The sequence below is a fragment of the Oncorhynchus masou genome, chromosome 24 (assembly GCF_036934945.1).
Source record: "Oncorhynchus masou masou isolate Uvic2021 chromosome 24, UVic_Omas_1.1, whole genome shotgun sequence".
NCBI lineage: Eukaryota > Metazoa > Chordata > Actinopteri > Salmoniformes > Salmonidae > Oncorhynchus > Oncorhynchus masou.
Genome location: NC_088235.1, coordinates 9,482,297 through 9,496,810, shown reverse-complemented (window position 1 = coordinate 9,496,810; position 14,514 = coordinate 9,482,297). Strand labels below are relative to the sequence as shown.

The 14,514-nt window shown below is 42.0% G+C and overlaps 2 protein-coding genes across 2 annotated transcripts in view; one reads left to right on the top strand and one right to left on the bottom strand.

The window, feature by feature from the left end:
* The window catches only part of LOC135513383 (dedicator of cytokinesis protein 1-like), a 1,066,221-nt gene that overhangs the window by 495,982 nt on the left and 555,725 nt on the right, over positions 1-14,514 (bottom strand).
* LOC135511833 (dedicator of cytokinesis protein 1-like) overlaps positions 1-14,514 on the top strand; it is a 513,132-nt gene that overhangs the window by 46,237 nt on the left and 452,381 nt on the right. The window contains exons 9-10 of the mRNA XM_064933315.1: positions 4,492-4,600; positions 10,881-10,951. Coding sequence (XP_064789387.1) covers positions 4,492-4,600; positions 10,881-10,951 — 180 coding nt within the window. The remainder of the gene's footprint in view (positions 1-4,491; positions 4,601-10,880; positions 10,952-14,514) is intronic.

The following is a 14,514-nucleotide window of genomic DNA, read 5'->3' as shown; positions in this document are numbered from 1 at the left end:
ATTCCTCCATACTAACTGTTACAGTCCAGATTCCTCCATACTAACTGTTACAGTCCAGATTCCTCCATACTAACTGTTACAGTCCAGATTCCTCCATACTAACTGTTACAGTCCAGATTCCTCCATACTAACTGTTACAGTCCAGATTCCTCCATACTAACTGTTACAGTCCAGATTCCTCCATACTAACTGTTACAGTCCAGATTCCTCCATACTAACTGTTACAGTCCAGATTCCTCCATACTAACTGTTACAGTCCAGATACCTCCATACTGTTACAGTCCAGATTCCTCCATACTAACTGTTACAGTCCAGATTCCTCCATACTAACTGTTACAGTCCAGATTCCTCCATACTAACTGTTACAGTCCAGATTCCTCCATACTAACTGTTACAGTCCAGATTCCTCCATACTAACTGTTACAGTCCAGATACCTCCATACTAACTGTTACAGTCCAGATTCCTCCATACTAACTGTTACAGTCCAGATTCCTCCATACTAACAGTTACAGTCCAGATTCCTCCATACTAACTGTTACAGTCCAGATTCCTCCATACTAACTGTTACAGTCCAGATTCCTCCATACTAACTGTTACAGTCCAGATTCCTCCATACTAACTGTTACAGTCCAGATTCCTCCATACTAACTGTTACAGTCCAGATTCCTCCATACTAACTGTTACAGTCCAGATTCCTCCATACTGTTACAGTCCAGATTCTACCTCCATACTAACTGTTACAGTCCAGATTCCTCCATACTAACTGTTACAGTCCAGATTCCTCCATACTAACTGTTACAGTCCAGATTCCTCCATACTAACTGTTACAGTCCAGGTTCTGCCTCCATACTAACTGTTACAGTCCAGATTCCTCCATACTAACTGTTACAGTCCAGGTTCTGCCTCCATACTAACTGTTACAGTCCAGGTTCCTCCATACTAACTGTTACAGTCCAGATTCCTCCATACTAACTGTTACAGTCCAGATTCCTCCATACTAACTGTTACAGTCCAGATTCTGCCTCCATACTAACTGTTACAGTCCAGGTTCCTCCATACTAACTGTTACAGTCCAGATTCCTCCATACTAACTGTTACAGTCCAGTTTCCTCCATACTGTCGTGTCTTTGGCATCATTAAAAGTGAAGACTGGTATTTAATCAAATCAATTCTCTGTAATTATTATTACGTGATTACACTAATCATGTAAATGTAATTAACTAGGAAGTCGGGGCACCAAGGAAAATATTCAGATTACAAATGTATAATTTTCCTAATTATAACTCTTCAGATATTTGAATATCTGATCAGTTAGTATTTAAATTAATGAATTATTCTTTACCTCGCGTTAGTCTCATTCCAAACGTCGTAAATTGTTGGTTATCTGCACGAACCCAGTGTTCACTATGAGTCATCCATAAACCAATTGTCTTAATCATTTATTTACAGTCACAGAAATGCATAAACAAACAAACAGTAGATCTGGTTACAGTGAAATGATGAGGTTCCCTGGTGGGCGTAACCGATATGACGGCTTGGTGGACAAAGGGAAGTGGGTGTGGACTGGGAAGTGGGTGTGGACTGGGAAGTGGGTGTGGACGACTGGGAAGTGGGTGTGGACGACTGGGAAGTGGGTGTGGACAACTGGGAAGTGGGTGTGGACGACTGGGAAGTGGGTGTGGACAAAGGGAAGTGGGTGTGGACAAAGGGAAGTGGGTGTGGACAAAGGGAAGTGGGTGTGGACTGGGAAAGACAAGAGTCACTACACACAGTTGATAATTATAATAATTCAAATGCTAATCCTTTGTACATGATACTTCAGAGTTTTTCATGGTTAGAATGGATACTTCAGTCTATCATGGTTAGAATGTATACTTCAGAGTCTATCATGGTTAGAATGGATATATTAGAATAGAATGGCACCCAGAGTACCAATCAGAAATGTTCTCATAGAATATATGTTTCGGCGGTTGTCGGTCGTCACATCCCAGGTTGACATCATTTCTAGCTGCAGACTAGTAATTAGTGTCTAAGATTTGCTCTTATTCTGTAGGGATCGACAGTCTCAGAGTTGAACCATTTTCCGTTGTGTAGCCAATGCTCGACGTAATATGGTTAGGATATGGTTAGGTTGGTAACCAGTTTAGAACAGCAATAAGGCACCTCGGGGGTTTGTGACATATGGGCCAATATACCACGGCTAAGGAATATATCCAGGACCTCCGCATGGCGTCATGGGTAAGAACAGCCCTTAGCCGTGGTGGCGTCATGGGTAAGAACAGCCCTTAGCCGTGGTGGCGTCATGGGTAAGAACAGCCCTTAGCCGTGGTGGCGTCATGGGTAAGAACAGCCCTTAGCCGTGGTGGCGTCATGGGTAAGAACAGCCCTTAGCCGTGGTGGCGTCATGGGTAAGAACAGCCCTTAGCCGTGGTGGCGTCATGGGTAAGAACAGCGTTAGCCGTGGTAGCGTCATGGGTAAGAACAGCGTTAGCCGTTGTGGCGTCATGGGTAAGAACAGCCCTGAGCCGTGGTATAATGGCCATATACCACACCTCTTCTGGCCTGATTCCTTCATTATAAAACGGTTACAAAGCCTTGTACCTGGCGATCGCATCGCATCAATAAATCACAGTACATGAACTGTTCTTCCCCCTGCGTAAAATATTCCAGATGAATATGCTAATGAATGAATTAATATAAGTCTTTTGGTTTGCCAGGACTTGCTGTTCTTCCCCCTGCGTAAAGTATTCCAGATGAATATGCTAATGAATGAATTAATATAAGTCTTTTGGTTTGCCAGGACTTGCTGTTCTTCCCCCTGCGTAAAGTATTCCAGATGAATATGCTAATGAATGAATTAATATAAGTCTTTTGGTTTGCCAGGACTTGCTGTTCTTCCCCCTGCGTAAAGTATTCCAGATGAATATGCTAATTAATTAATATAGTCTTTTGGTTTGCCAGGACTTGCTGTTCTTCCCCCTGCGTAAAGTATTCCAGATGAATATGCTAATTAATTAATAAAGTCTTTTGGTTTGCCAGGACTGTTGTTTTCCCTGCTTTTGGCTCTAGAAGCAGACAGGCTGGAGAAGCTTGTTTTAGATGCTAACGATGATCAGCTATGATCAAGGTATTTTGGTCTTGTTTGGTATTTGCATGGAGAACCCATGCAAAGCCTGCAGTCAGTGGGCCCTGGTTTGATGGGTTGAGATCTGTGATATAACAATGACAGAGAAGTGGCCTACTGGCATCCGGCTACAGGGGGCCTGTTTACATCTCTGTGTGAGCTAACAGCAGGTCTCTGTGTGTGGAGGGACTTCTAGAAAGGTCTCTAAATCATCTGTTTTAATTTCTCCTCTCCTCCCTTTCTCTCTCCACTCCTCTTTCTCCCACTCTCTTCCTCATTCTCTCCTACCACCCCTCTCTCCTCTCTTCCCTCCATCTCTTCTCTCCCTCCATCCCTCTCTTCTCTCCCTCCATCCCTCTCTTCTCTCCCTCCATCCCTCTCTCCTCTCCCTCTTTCCCTCTTTCCCTCTCTCCCTCTCTCCCTCTCTCCCTCTCTCCCTCTTTCCCTCTTTCCCTCTTTCCCTCTCTCCCTCCATCCATCTCTCCTCTTCTCCCTCCTACCTCCCTCTGTCCATCCATCCATCTCTCCTAACTCCCTCCCTCCGTCCGTCCAACCCATCTCTCCTCTCCCTCCATCCATCTCTCCTCTCCCTCCATCCATCCCTCCTCTTCTCCTTCCTACCTCCCTCCATCCATCCATATCTCCTCTCCCTCTATCCATCTCTCCTCACTCCCCATCCATCTCTCATCTCCCTCCATCCGTCTCTCCTCTTCTCCCTCCTAACTCCCTCCGTCCGTCCATCCATCTCTCCTCTTCTCCCTCCTACCTCCCTCTATCCATCCATCTCTCCCTCCATCCATCTCTCCTCTTCACCCTCCTAACTCCCTCCATCCATCCATCCATCTCTCCTCTCCCACCATCCATCTCTCCTCTCCCACCATCCATCTCTCCTCTCTCCCCATCCATCTCTACTCTCCCTCCATCCATCTCTCCTCTTCTCCCTCCTAACTCCCTCCGTCCATCCATACATCTCTCCACTTCCTCCCTCCCTCCATCCATCCGTCTCTCCTCTTCTCCCTCCTAACTCCCTCCATCCATCCATCCATCTATCTCTCCTCTCCCACCATCCATCTCTCCTCTCCCACCATCCATCTCTCCTCTCCCACCATCCATCTCTCCTCTCCCACCATCCATCTCCTCTCTCCCCATCCATCTCTCCTCTCTCCCCATCCATCTCTCCTCTCTCCCCATCAATCTCTCCTCTCTCCCCATCAATCTCTCCTCTCCCTCAATCCATCTCTCCTCTTCTCCCTCCTAACTCCCTCCGTCCATCCATACATCTCTCCACTTCCTCCCTCTCTCCATCCATACATCTCTCCTCTTCTTCCTCCCTCCCTCCATCCATCCATCTCTCCTCTCTCCCCAGACTGTATGAGAACAAAGGAGAAGCAGACTTCATGGAGTCCTTGAGGAATCTCTTCACTTCCTTCAATGACATGATGAACATCAACTCTGAGAACACAGGCATGGTGAAGGTAGGACATCAATCATATAGTCTGGCTCTGCTTCAGAGTGATGCCTTTTGTGTTTCCATGTTATTCTATGCATTCTCCCAGTGTATATCAGTCTCTAGTTCCCATCTCATGTCCACTATGTGTCTATAGTAGAGGTCGACCAATTATGATTTTTCAACCCCGATACCGATTATTGAATTTTTTTTTTTTTAAATATATATTTTTAAAATATATATATATATATATATTTTTAAAATATATATATTTTTAAAATATATATATATATATTTTTTTAAATATATATATTTTTAAAATATATATTTGTAATAATAATTTGTAATAATGACAATTACAACAATACTGAATGAACAATGAACACTTTTATTTTAACATAATATAATACATAAATAAAATCTATTTAGTCTCAAATAAATAATGAAACATGTTCAATTTGGTTTAAATAATGCAAAAAGTTCTGGAGAAGAAAGTAAAAGTGCAATATGTGCCATGTAAGACGGCTAACTTTTCAGTTCCTTGCTCAGAACATGAGAACATATGAAAGCTGGTGGTTCCTTTCAACATGAGTCTTCAATATTCCCAGGTGAAAAGTTTTAGGTTGTAGTTATTATAGGGATTATAGGACTATTTCTCTCTATACCATTTGCATGTCATATACCTTTCACTATTGGATGTTCTAATAGGCACTTTAGTATTGCCAGCCTAATCTTAGGAGTTGATAGGGTTGAAGTCATAACAGCTCTGTGCATCAAGCATTGCTAAGAGCTGCTGGCAAACGCAGTAAAGTTTGAATGAATGCTTAACGAGCCTGCTGCTGCCTCAGTCAGACTGCTCTATAAAATCATATACCTAATTATAACATAATGACACAGAACTACGAGCCTTGGGTCATTAATATGGTCAATTTCCGGAAACTATCATTTTGAAAATAAAACATCTATCCTTTCAGTGAAATACGGAACCATTTCGTATTTTATCTAACGGGTGGCATCCTTAAGTCCATATATTCCTGTTACATTGCACAACCTTCAATGTTATGTCATAATTACGTAAAATTCTGGCAAATTAGTTGGCAACGAGCCAGTTGGCCCAAACTGTTGCATATACCCTGACTCTGCGTGCAATGAACGCAAGAGAAGTGACACAATTTCACCTGGTTAATATTGCCTGCTAACATGAATTTCTTTGAAATAAATATACAGGTTTAAAAATATATACATCTGTGTATTGATTTTAAGATGTTTATGGTACATTCGTGCAACGGTTGTGCTTTTTTCGCAAATGCGTTTTTGTAAAAATCATCCCCCGTTTGGCGAAGTTGAAGTAGGCTGTGATTCGATGATAAATTAACGGGCACCGCATTGATTATATGCAACGCAGGACAAGCTGGTTAACCTAGTAATATCATCAACCACTAGTTAACTAGTGATTATGTGAAGATTGATTTGTTTTTTATAAGATGGAAGTTTAATGCTAGCTAGCAACTTAAATTGGCAATAATCGTCCATAATCGGCGTCCAAAAAGGCTGATTACTGATTGTCATGAAAACTTGAATTCGTCCCTAATTAATCGGTCCATATGTATCATGCTCTCCTAGGGGTAAAGGACAATATACAGAGCCTGTCAAAAGTTTGGACACATCTACTCATTCAAGGGTTTTTCTACATTTACATTTACATTTAAGTCATTTAGCAGACGCGTGTTTTACAATGTAGAATAATAGTGAAGACATCAAAACTATGAAATAGCACACATGGAATCATGGAGTAACAAAAAAAAAGTGTTTAAACAAAAATATTTTTGAATTTAGATTCTTCAAAGTAGTTCATATTCAAGCACTCTCTAAACAGTTGATGTTGAGATGTGTCTGTTACTTTAACTCTGAAGCAGATTTTCAAAATATGCTTTTGACCATAGCAATTAACTAATTTGTGTAAGAGTATGCTAAGCTAGCTTAGCATTTTGAGTAGCATTTAGCACGCAACATTTTCTCAAAAACCAGATAACCAAATAAATAAAATCATTTACCTTTGAAGAGCTTCGGATGTTTTCAATGAGGAGACTCTCAGTTACATAGCAAATGTCCAGTTTTTCCTGAAAGCATCTTTGTGTAGGAGAAATCGCTCCGTTTTGTACATCACATTTGGCTACCGAAACGAACCGAAAATTCAGTCACCAACAACGTCAAACTTTTTCCGAATTAACTCCATAATATCGACCGAAACATGGCAAACGTTGTTTGGAATCAATCCTCAAGGTGTTTTTTCACATATCTCTTCATTGATATATCGTTCGTGAAAGCATGCTTTCTTCTCTGAATTCCATGGAAAAATACTTGCAGCTGAGTTTTGCGCACCAATTTCGGCGCAGGACACCGGGCGGACACCTGGTAAATGTGGTCTCTTATGGTCAATCTTCCAATGATATGCCTACAAATACGTCACAATGCTGCAGACACCTTGGGGAAACGACAGAAAGGGCAGACTCATTCCTCTCGCATTCACAGCCATATAAGGAGACAATGGAAAACGGAGCCTCAAAAATCCTGCTCATTTCCTGGATGCCGTCTCATCTTGGTTTTGCCTGTAGCTCACGTTCTAGGGCACGCACAGAGAATATCTTTGCAGTTCTGGACACGTCAGAGTGTTTTCTTTCCAAAGCTACCAATTATATGCATAGTCGAGCATCTTTTTGTGACAAAATATTGCGCTTAAAACGGGCACGTCTTTTTATCCAAAAATGATATAGCGCCCCTAGAGTTTCAAGAGGTTAATGGAAATGCATTCCAGGTGACTACCTCATGAAGCTGGTTGAGAGAATGCCAAGAGTGTGCAAAGCTGTCATCAAGGCAAAGGGTGGCTATTTGAAATATACAATATATGTATAATTAACACGTTTTTTGGTTACTACATGATTCCATATGTGTTATTTCATAGTATTCACTTATTATTCTACAATGCAGAAAATAGTTTAAAAAATAAAATTCAAATAAAAAAAATATGGAATTAGTAGGTGTGTCCAGACTTTTGACTGGTACTGAATCTCCTATTGTTGTCTGTGTGTTGTTCCCCTCTGTGTTCATTGTCTTTCTGAATAGATCTCTCCATGTGCCTCCCTCCCCTCTGTGTTCATATGTATTTCTTCTGCAACTGTTATCTATGTCTGTGTTCTCTCTCTGACCTGTTCTGTGTCCCGACGCATCTCTCTCGCTCTCTCTGCTCTCTCTTGTGCTCTCTATCACACTCTATCTCTCTTGTGCTCTCTCTTGTGCTCTCTATCACACGCTCTCTCTTGTGCTCTCTCTTGTGCTCTCTCTCACTCTCTCTCTTGTGCTCTCCCTCACACTCTATCTCTCTTGTGCTCTCTCTTGTGCTCTCTCTCACTCTCTCTCTCTTGTGCTCTCTCTCACACTCTATCTCTCTTGTGCTCTCTCTTGTGCTCTCTCACACTCTATCTCTCTTGTGCTCTCTCTCACACTCTCTCTTGTGCTCTCTCTCACACTCTATCTCTCTTGTGCTCTCTCTTGTGCTCTCTCTCACACTCTCTCTTGTGCTCTCTGACCTGTTCTGTGTCCTGGGGCATCTCTCTCTCTCTCTGACCTGGCCTGTTCTGTGTCCCGGGGCATCTCTCTCTCTGACCTGGCCTGTTCTGTGTCCCGGGGCATCTCTCTCTCTCTGACCTGGCCTGTTCTGTGTCCTGGGGCATCTCTCTCTCTGACCTGGCCTGTTCTGTGTCCTGGGGCATCTCTCTCTCTGACCTGGCCTGTTCTGTGTCCTGGGGCATCTCTCTCTCTCTCTGACATGGCCTGTTCTGTGTCCCGGGGCATCTCTGCGTTCCTCCTCTTTAGCTCCTCCTCAAGGTATTTTCTGATATCCCTCCCTCCTTTAACTAGGCCTTTTGGAAGTCTTGTAACAGAGTTGAATTGTTGCGCCGTTAGAAGTGCCCCTTTTTATAAACTGTTTGTTAATCAGAAATAGAGGGTTTCCATATAGGAGACTGTTAATCCTCTTCAGCTATTCAACTCCCCCCTCCCCTCCCTCCCTCCCTCCCTCCCTCCCTCCCTCCCTCCCTCCCTCCCTCCCTCCCTCCCTCCCTCCCTCCCTCCCTCCCTCCCTCCCTCCCTCCCTCCCTCCCTCCCTCCCCTCCCTCCCTCCCTCCCTCCCTCCCTCCCTCCCTCCCTCCCTCCCTCCCTCCCCCCCTCCCCCTCTCCCCCTCCCCCTCTCCCCCTCCCCTCCCCCTCTCCCCCTCCCCTCCCCCCCCCCCCTCTCCCCCTCCCCTCTCCCCCTCCCCTCTCCCCCTCCCCTCTCCCCCTCCCTCCCTCTCTCCCTCCCTCCCTCTCTCCCTCCCTACCGTTAGACTGTTAATCCTCTTCAACAGTGGCCATGTCCCCAATGTTACCTTATTTCCTGTTTGCTTATGGGCCCCGGTCAAAAGTATAGCGCTATGGTCATTAGTACATAATGACTGATGACTCTCGACAAGCATAATGACTCTCGACAAGCATAATGACTGATGGCTCTAGACAAGCATAATGACTGATGGCTCTCGACAAGAATAATGACTCTCGACAAGCATAATGACTCTCGACAAGCATAACGACTGATGGCTCTCGACAAGCATAACGACTGATGGCTCTAGACAAGCATAATGACTGATGGCTCTCGACAAGAATAATGACTCTCGACAAGCATAATGACTCTCGACAAGCATAATGACTCTCGACAAGCATAACGACTGATGGCTCTAGACAAGCATAACGGCTGATGGCTCTAGACGAGCATAACGACTGATGGCTCTCGACAAGCATAACGACTGATGGCTCTCGACAAGCATAACGACTGATGGCTCTAGACAAGCATAACGACTGATGGCTCGAGACAAGCATAACGACTGATGGCTCTAGACAAGCGTAACGACTGATGGCTCGAGACAAGCATAACGACTGATGGCTCGAGACAAGCATAACGACTGATGGCTCTAGACAAGCATAACGACTGATGGCTCTCGACAAGCATAACGACTGATGGCTCTATATATATATATATATATATATATATATATATATATATATATATATATATATATATATACAAGCATAACGACTGATGGCTCTAGACTAGCATAACGACTGATGGCTCTAGAAAAGCATAACGACTGAGGGCTCGAGACAAGCATAACGACTGATGGCTCTAGACAAGCATAACGACTGATGGCTCTAGACAAGCATAACGACTGATGGCTCTCGACAAGCATAACGACTGATGGCTCTAGACAAGCATAACGACTGATGGCTCTAGACAAGCATAACGACTGATGGCTCTAGACAAGCATAACGACTGATGGCTCTAGACAAGCATAACGACTGATGGCTCTAGACAAGCATAACGACTGATGATGGCTCTAGACAATCATAACGACTGATGGCTCTAGACAAGCATAACGACTGATGGCTCTAGACAAGCATAACGACTGATGGCTCGAGACAAGCATAACGACTGATGGCTCGAGACAAGCATAACGACTGATGGCTCTAGACAAGCATAACGACTGATGGCTCTAGACAAGCATAACGACTGATGGCTCTAGACAAGCATAACGACTGATGGCTCTAGACAAGCATAACGACTGATGGCTCTAGACAAGCATAACGACTGATGGCTCTAGACAAGCATAACGACTGATGGCTCTAGACAAGCATAACGACTGATGGCTCTAGACAAGCATAACGACTGATGGCTCTAGACAAGCATAACGACTGATGGCTCTAGACAAGCATAACGACTGATGGCTCTCGACAAGCAAAGCGACTGATGGCTCTAGACAAGCATAGCGACTGATGGCTCTAGACAAGCATAGCGACTGATGGCTCTAGACAAGCATAACGACTGATGGCTCTAGACAAGCATAACGACTGATGGCTCTAGACAAGCATAACGACTGATGGCTCTAGACAAGCATAACGACTGATGGCTCTAGACAAGCATAACGACTGATGGCTCTAGACAAGCATAACGACTGATGGCTCTAGACAAGCATAACGACTGATGGCTCTAGACAAGCATAACGACTGATGGCTCTAGACAAGCATAACGACTGATGGCTCGAGACAAGCATAACGACTGATGGCTCTAGACAAGCATAATGACACATCCTGTCATACAAAATATTGTGATATTGTAGTTAACATTTTCAACATTCTAGTGAGCGCCAGGGCTGTAACCCAGTTGGTCATCTAATCACCTTTAAGATCAGGGATAATCCTAATCGTTTTGTTTTGTCCAGGGTGCAGCGTTGAGATACGTCCCCACCATCGTGAACGACGTCAAACTTGTCTTCGATCCCAAGGAGCTCAGGTAGGTTCTCATCAGGGAAACTGCTGTCTCGTGGCGAATATGTTTTAGCACATCTGGTTGTGTACACTATACACTCGTGCTTTCACACTGTAGATGACACACTTCTACAAGGCCATAACAAGGACTCCTACAAGGACTCCTGTTAGACCAGTACTGTAATGTCATTATCTGTGACTCCTGTATACTGTAGTATCATTATCTGTGACTCCTGCATACTGTAGTATCATTATCTGTGACTCCTGTATACTGTAGTATCATTATCTGTGACTCCTGAATACTGTATTATCATTATATGTGACTCCTGCATACTGTAATGTCATTATCTGTGACTCCTGTTCGACTGTACTGTAGTATCATTATCTGTGACTCCTGAATAGTGTAGTGTCATTATCTGTGACTCCTGAATACTGTAATATCATTATCTGTGACTCCTGAATACTGTAGTGTCATTATCTGTGACTCCTGAATACTGTAGTGTCATTATCTGTGACTCCTGATTACTGCGGTGTCATTATCTGTGACTCCTGAATACTTTAATGTCATTATCTGTGACTCCTGTTAGACTATACTGTAGTGTCATTATCTGTGACTCCTGAATACTGTAGTGTCATTATCTGTGACTCCTGATTACTGCGGTGTCATTATCTGTGACTCCTGATTACTGCGGTGTCATTATCTGTGACTCCTGAATACTGCCGTCATTATCTGTGACTCCTGTTAGACTATACTGGAGTGTCATTATCTGTGACTCCTGAATACTGTAGTATCATTATCTGTGACTCCTGAATACTCCAGTGTCATTATCTGTGACTCCCGAATACTGTAGTATCATTATCTGTGACTCCTGAATACTGTAGTATCATTATCTGTGACTCCTGCATACTTTAGTATCATTATCTGTGACTCCTGACTACTGTATTATCATTATCTGTGACTCCTGAATACTGTAGTGTCATTATCTGTGACTCCTGAATACTGTAGTATCATTATCTGTGACTCCTGAATACTCCAGTGTCATTATCTGTGACTCCCGAATACTGTAGTATCATTATCTGTGACTCCTGAATACTGTAGTATCATTATCTGTGACTCCTGCATACTTTAGTATCATTATCTGTGACTCCTGACTACTGTATTATCATTATCTGTGACTCCTGAATACTGTAGTGTCATTATCTGTGACTCCTGAATACTGTCGTCATTATCTGTGACTCCTGTTAGACTAAACTGTAGTGTCATTATCTGTGACTCCTGAATACTGTAATGTCATTATCTGTGACTCCTGCTCGACTGTAATGTAGTGTCGTTATCTGTGACTCCTGACTACTGTAGTATCATTATCTGTGACTCTTGAATACTGTAGTCATTATCTGTGACTCCTGTTCGACTGTACTGTAGTGTCATTATCTGTGACTCCTGAATACTGTAGTCATTATCTGTGACTCCTGTTCGACTGTACTGTAGTGTCATTATCTGTACATGTAAGGATGCCAGAAGCTAAGGAAGAGGTGCAGGAGTGCATCTGAAAAAGCTTTGAGTTACAAAGTCAATCTAAGAAATGAAGACACGTGTAAATGATTTGACTGATTAAGGTAAAGTGCCCTGACATGGAAGAGAGAGACTAAAGAGCCTTGCTCAGTGGGTTTGTCTCGTCAGTAATCGTCTCTTTGAAATGACATTCCGTGTTTTAGAGATTGTCTTCCCTTTATTTTTCCGTGGCGATAACCTTTAACAGTTGGTTTGGATTAAAGAACTGATTTGATGTTGTGGCTTGTGCAGTGTGAGTGGTCACACGTCGTTATCCTCGAGCTACTTACCTTTAGGCTCTGTGCTTTACACACACACACACACACACACACACACACACACACACACACACACACACACACACACACACACACACACACACACACACACACACACACACACACACACACACACACACACACACACACACACACACACACACACACACACACACACACACCACTTAGCATTCACCAGCTGTACCATGTGGGTTGGTTATATATAGTCCCGGTTGCCTTGGGAACGTGGAACTGCTGCTTCACCAACAGTGCAGCGGTTAATCTGACCTGCCATGAATGTTATATCATTGTATTGATTTAATTTGACAAAGTAACATTTTAATTACAAAAGCTTTTATAAATGACAAGGTGCACATCAAGGTTTTGGCAATATATCAACAGATCACTAGATCAATAGATCACTAGATCAATAGATCAGTATATCAATGTTTCACTAGATCAATATATCAATGTTTCACTAGATCACTAGATCAATATATCACTAGATCAATATATCACTAGATCACTAGATCAATATATAACTAGATCAATATATCAATGTTTCACTAGATCACTATATCAATGTTTCACTAGATCAATATATCACTAGATCAATATATCAATATATCACTAGATCAATGTTTCACTAGATCAATGTTTCAATATATCAATGTTTCACTAGATCAATAGATCAATGTTTCACTAGATCAATAGATCAATGTTTCGCTAGATCACTAGATCAATGTTTCACTAGATCACTAGATCAATGTTTCACTAGATCACTAGATCAATGTTTCACTAGATCAATGTTTCACTAGATCACTAGATCAATATATCACTAGATCACTAGATCAATATATCACTAGATCACTAGATCAATATATCAATGTTTCACTAGATCAATGTTTCACTAGATCAATGTTTCACTAGATCACTAGATTACTAGATTAATAGGACACTAGATTAATAGATCACTGGACACTAGATTAATAGGACACTAGATTAATAGGACACTAGATTAATAGGACACTAGATTAATAGATCACTGGACACTAGATGAATAGATCACTAGATTAATAGATCACTAGGACACTATATTACTAGATTAAAAGATCACTAGGACAGTAGATTACTAGATTAATAGATCACTAGGACACTAGATTAATAGATCACTAGGACATTAGATTAATAGATCACTAGGACACTAGATTAATAGATCACTAGATTAATAGATTACAAGATTAATAGATCACTAGGACACTAGATTAATAGATCACTAGGACAAAATATTAATAGATCACTAGATTACTTGATCACTAGGACACTAGATCAATAGATTAATATATCACTATTAATAGATCACTCGATCACTAGGACACTAGATTACTAGATGAATAGATCACTAGATGAATAGATCACTAGATTAATAGATCACTAGATTAGTAGATTACTAGATTAATAGATCACTAGGCCACAATATTAGTAGATCACTAGATTAATAGATTAATATATCACTAGGACACTAGATTAATAGATTAATATATCACTAGGACACTAGATTAATATATCACTAGATCACTAGGACACTAGATTAATAGATCACTAGTACAAAAAATTAATAGATCACTAGATTACTAGATCACTAGATTCATAGATTACTAGATCACTAGAATAATAGATCACTAGGACACTAGATTAATAGATCACTAGGACACTAGATTAATAGATCACTAGGACACTAGATCACAAGATTACTAG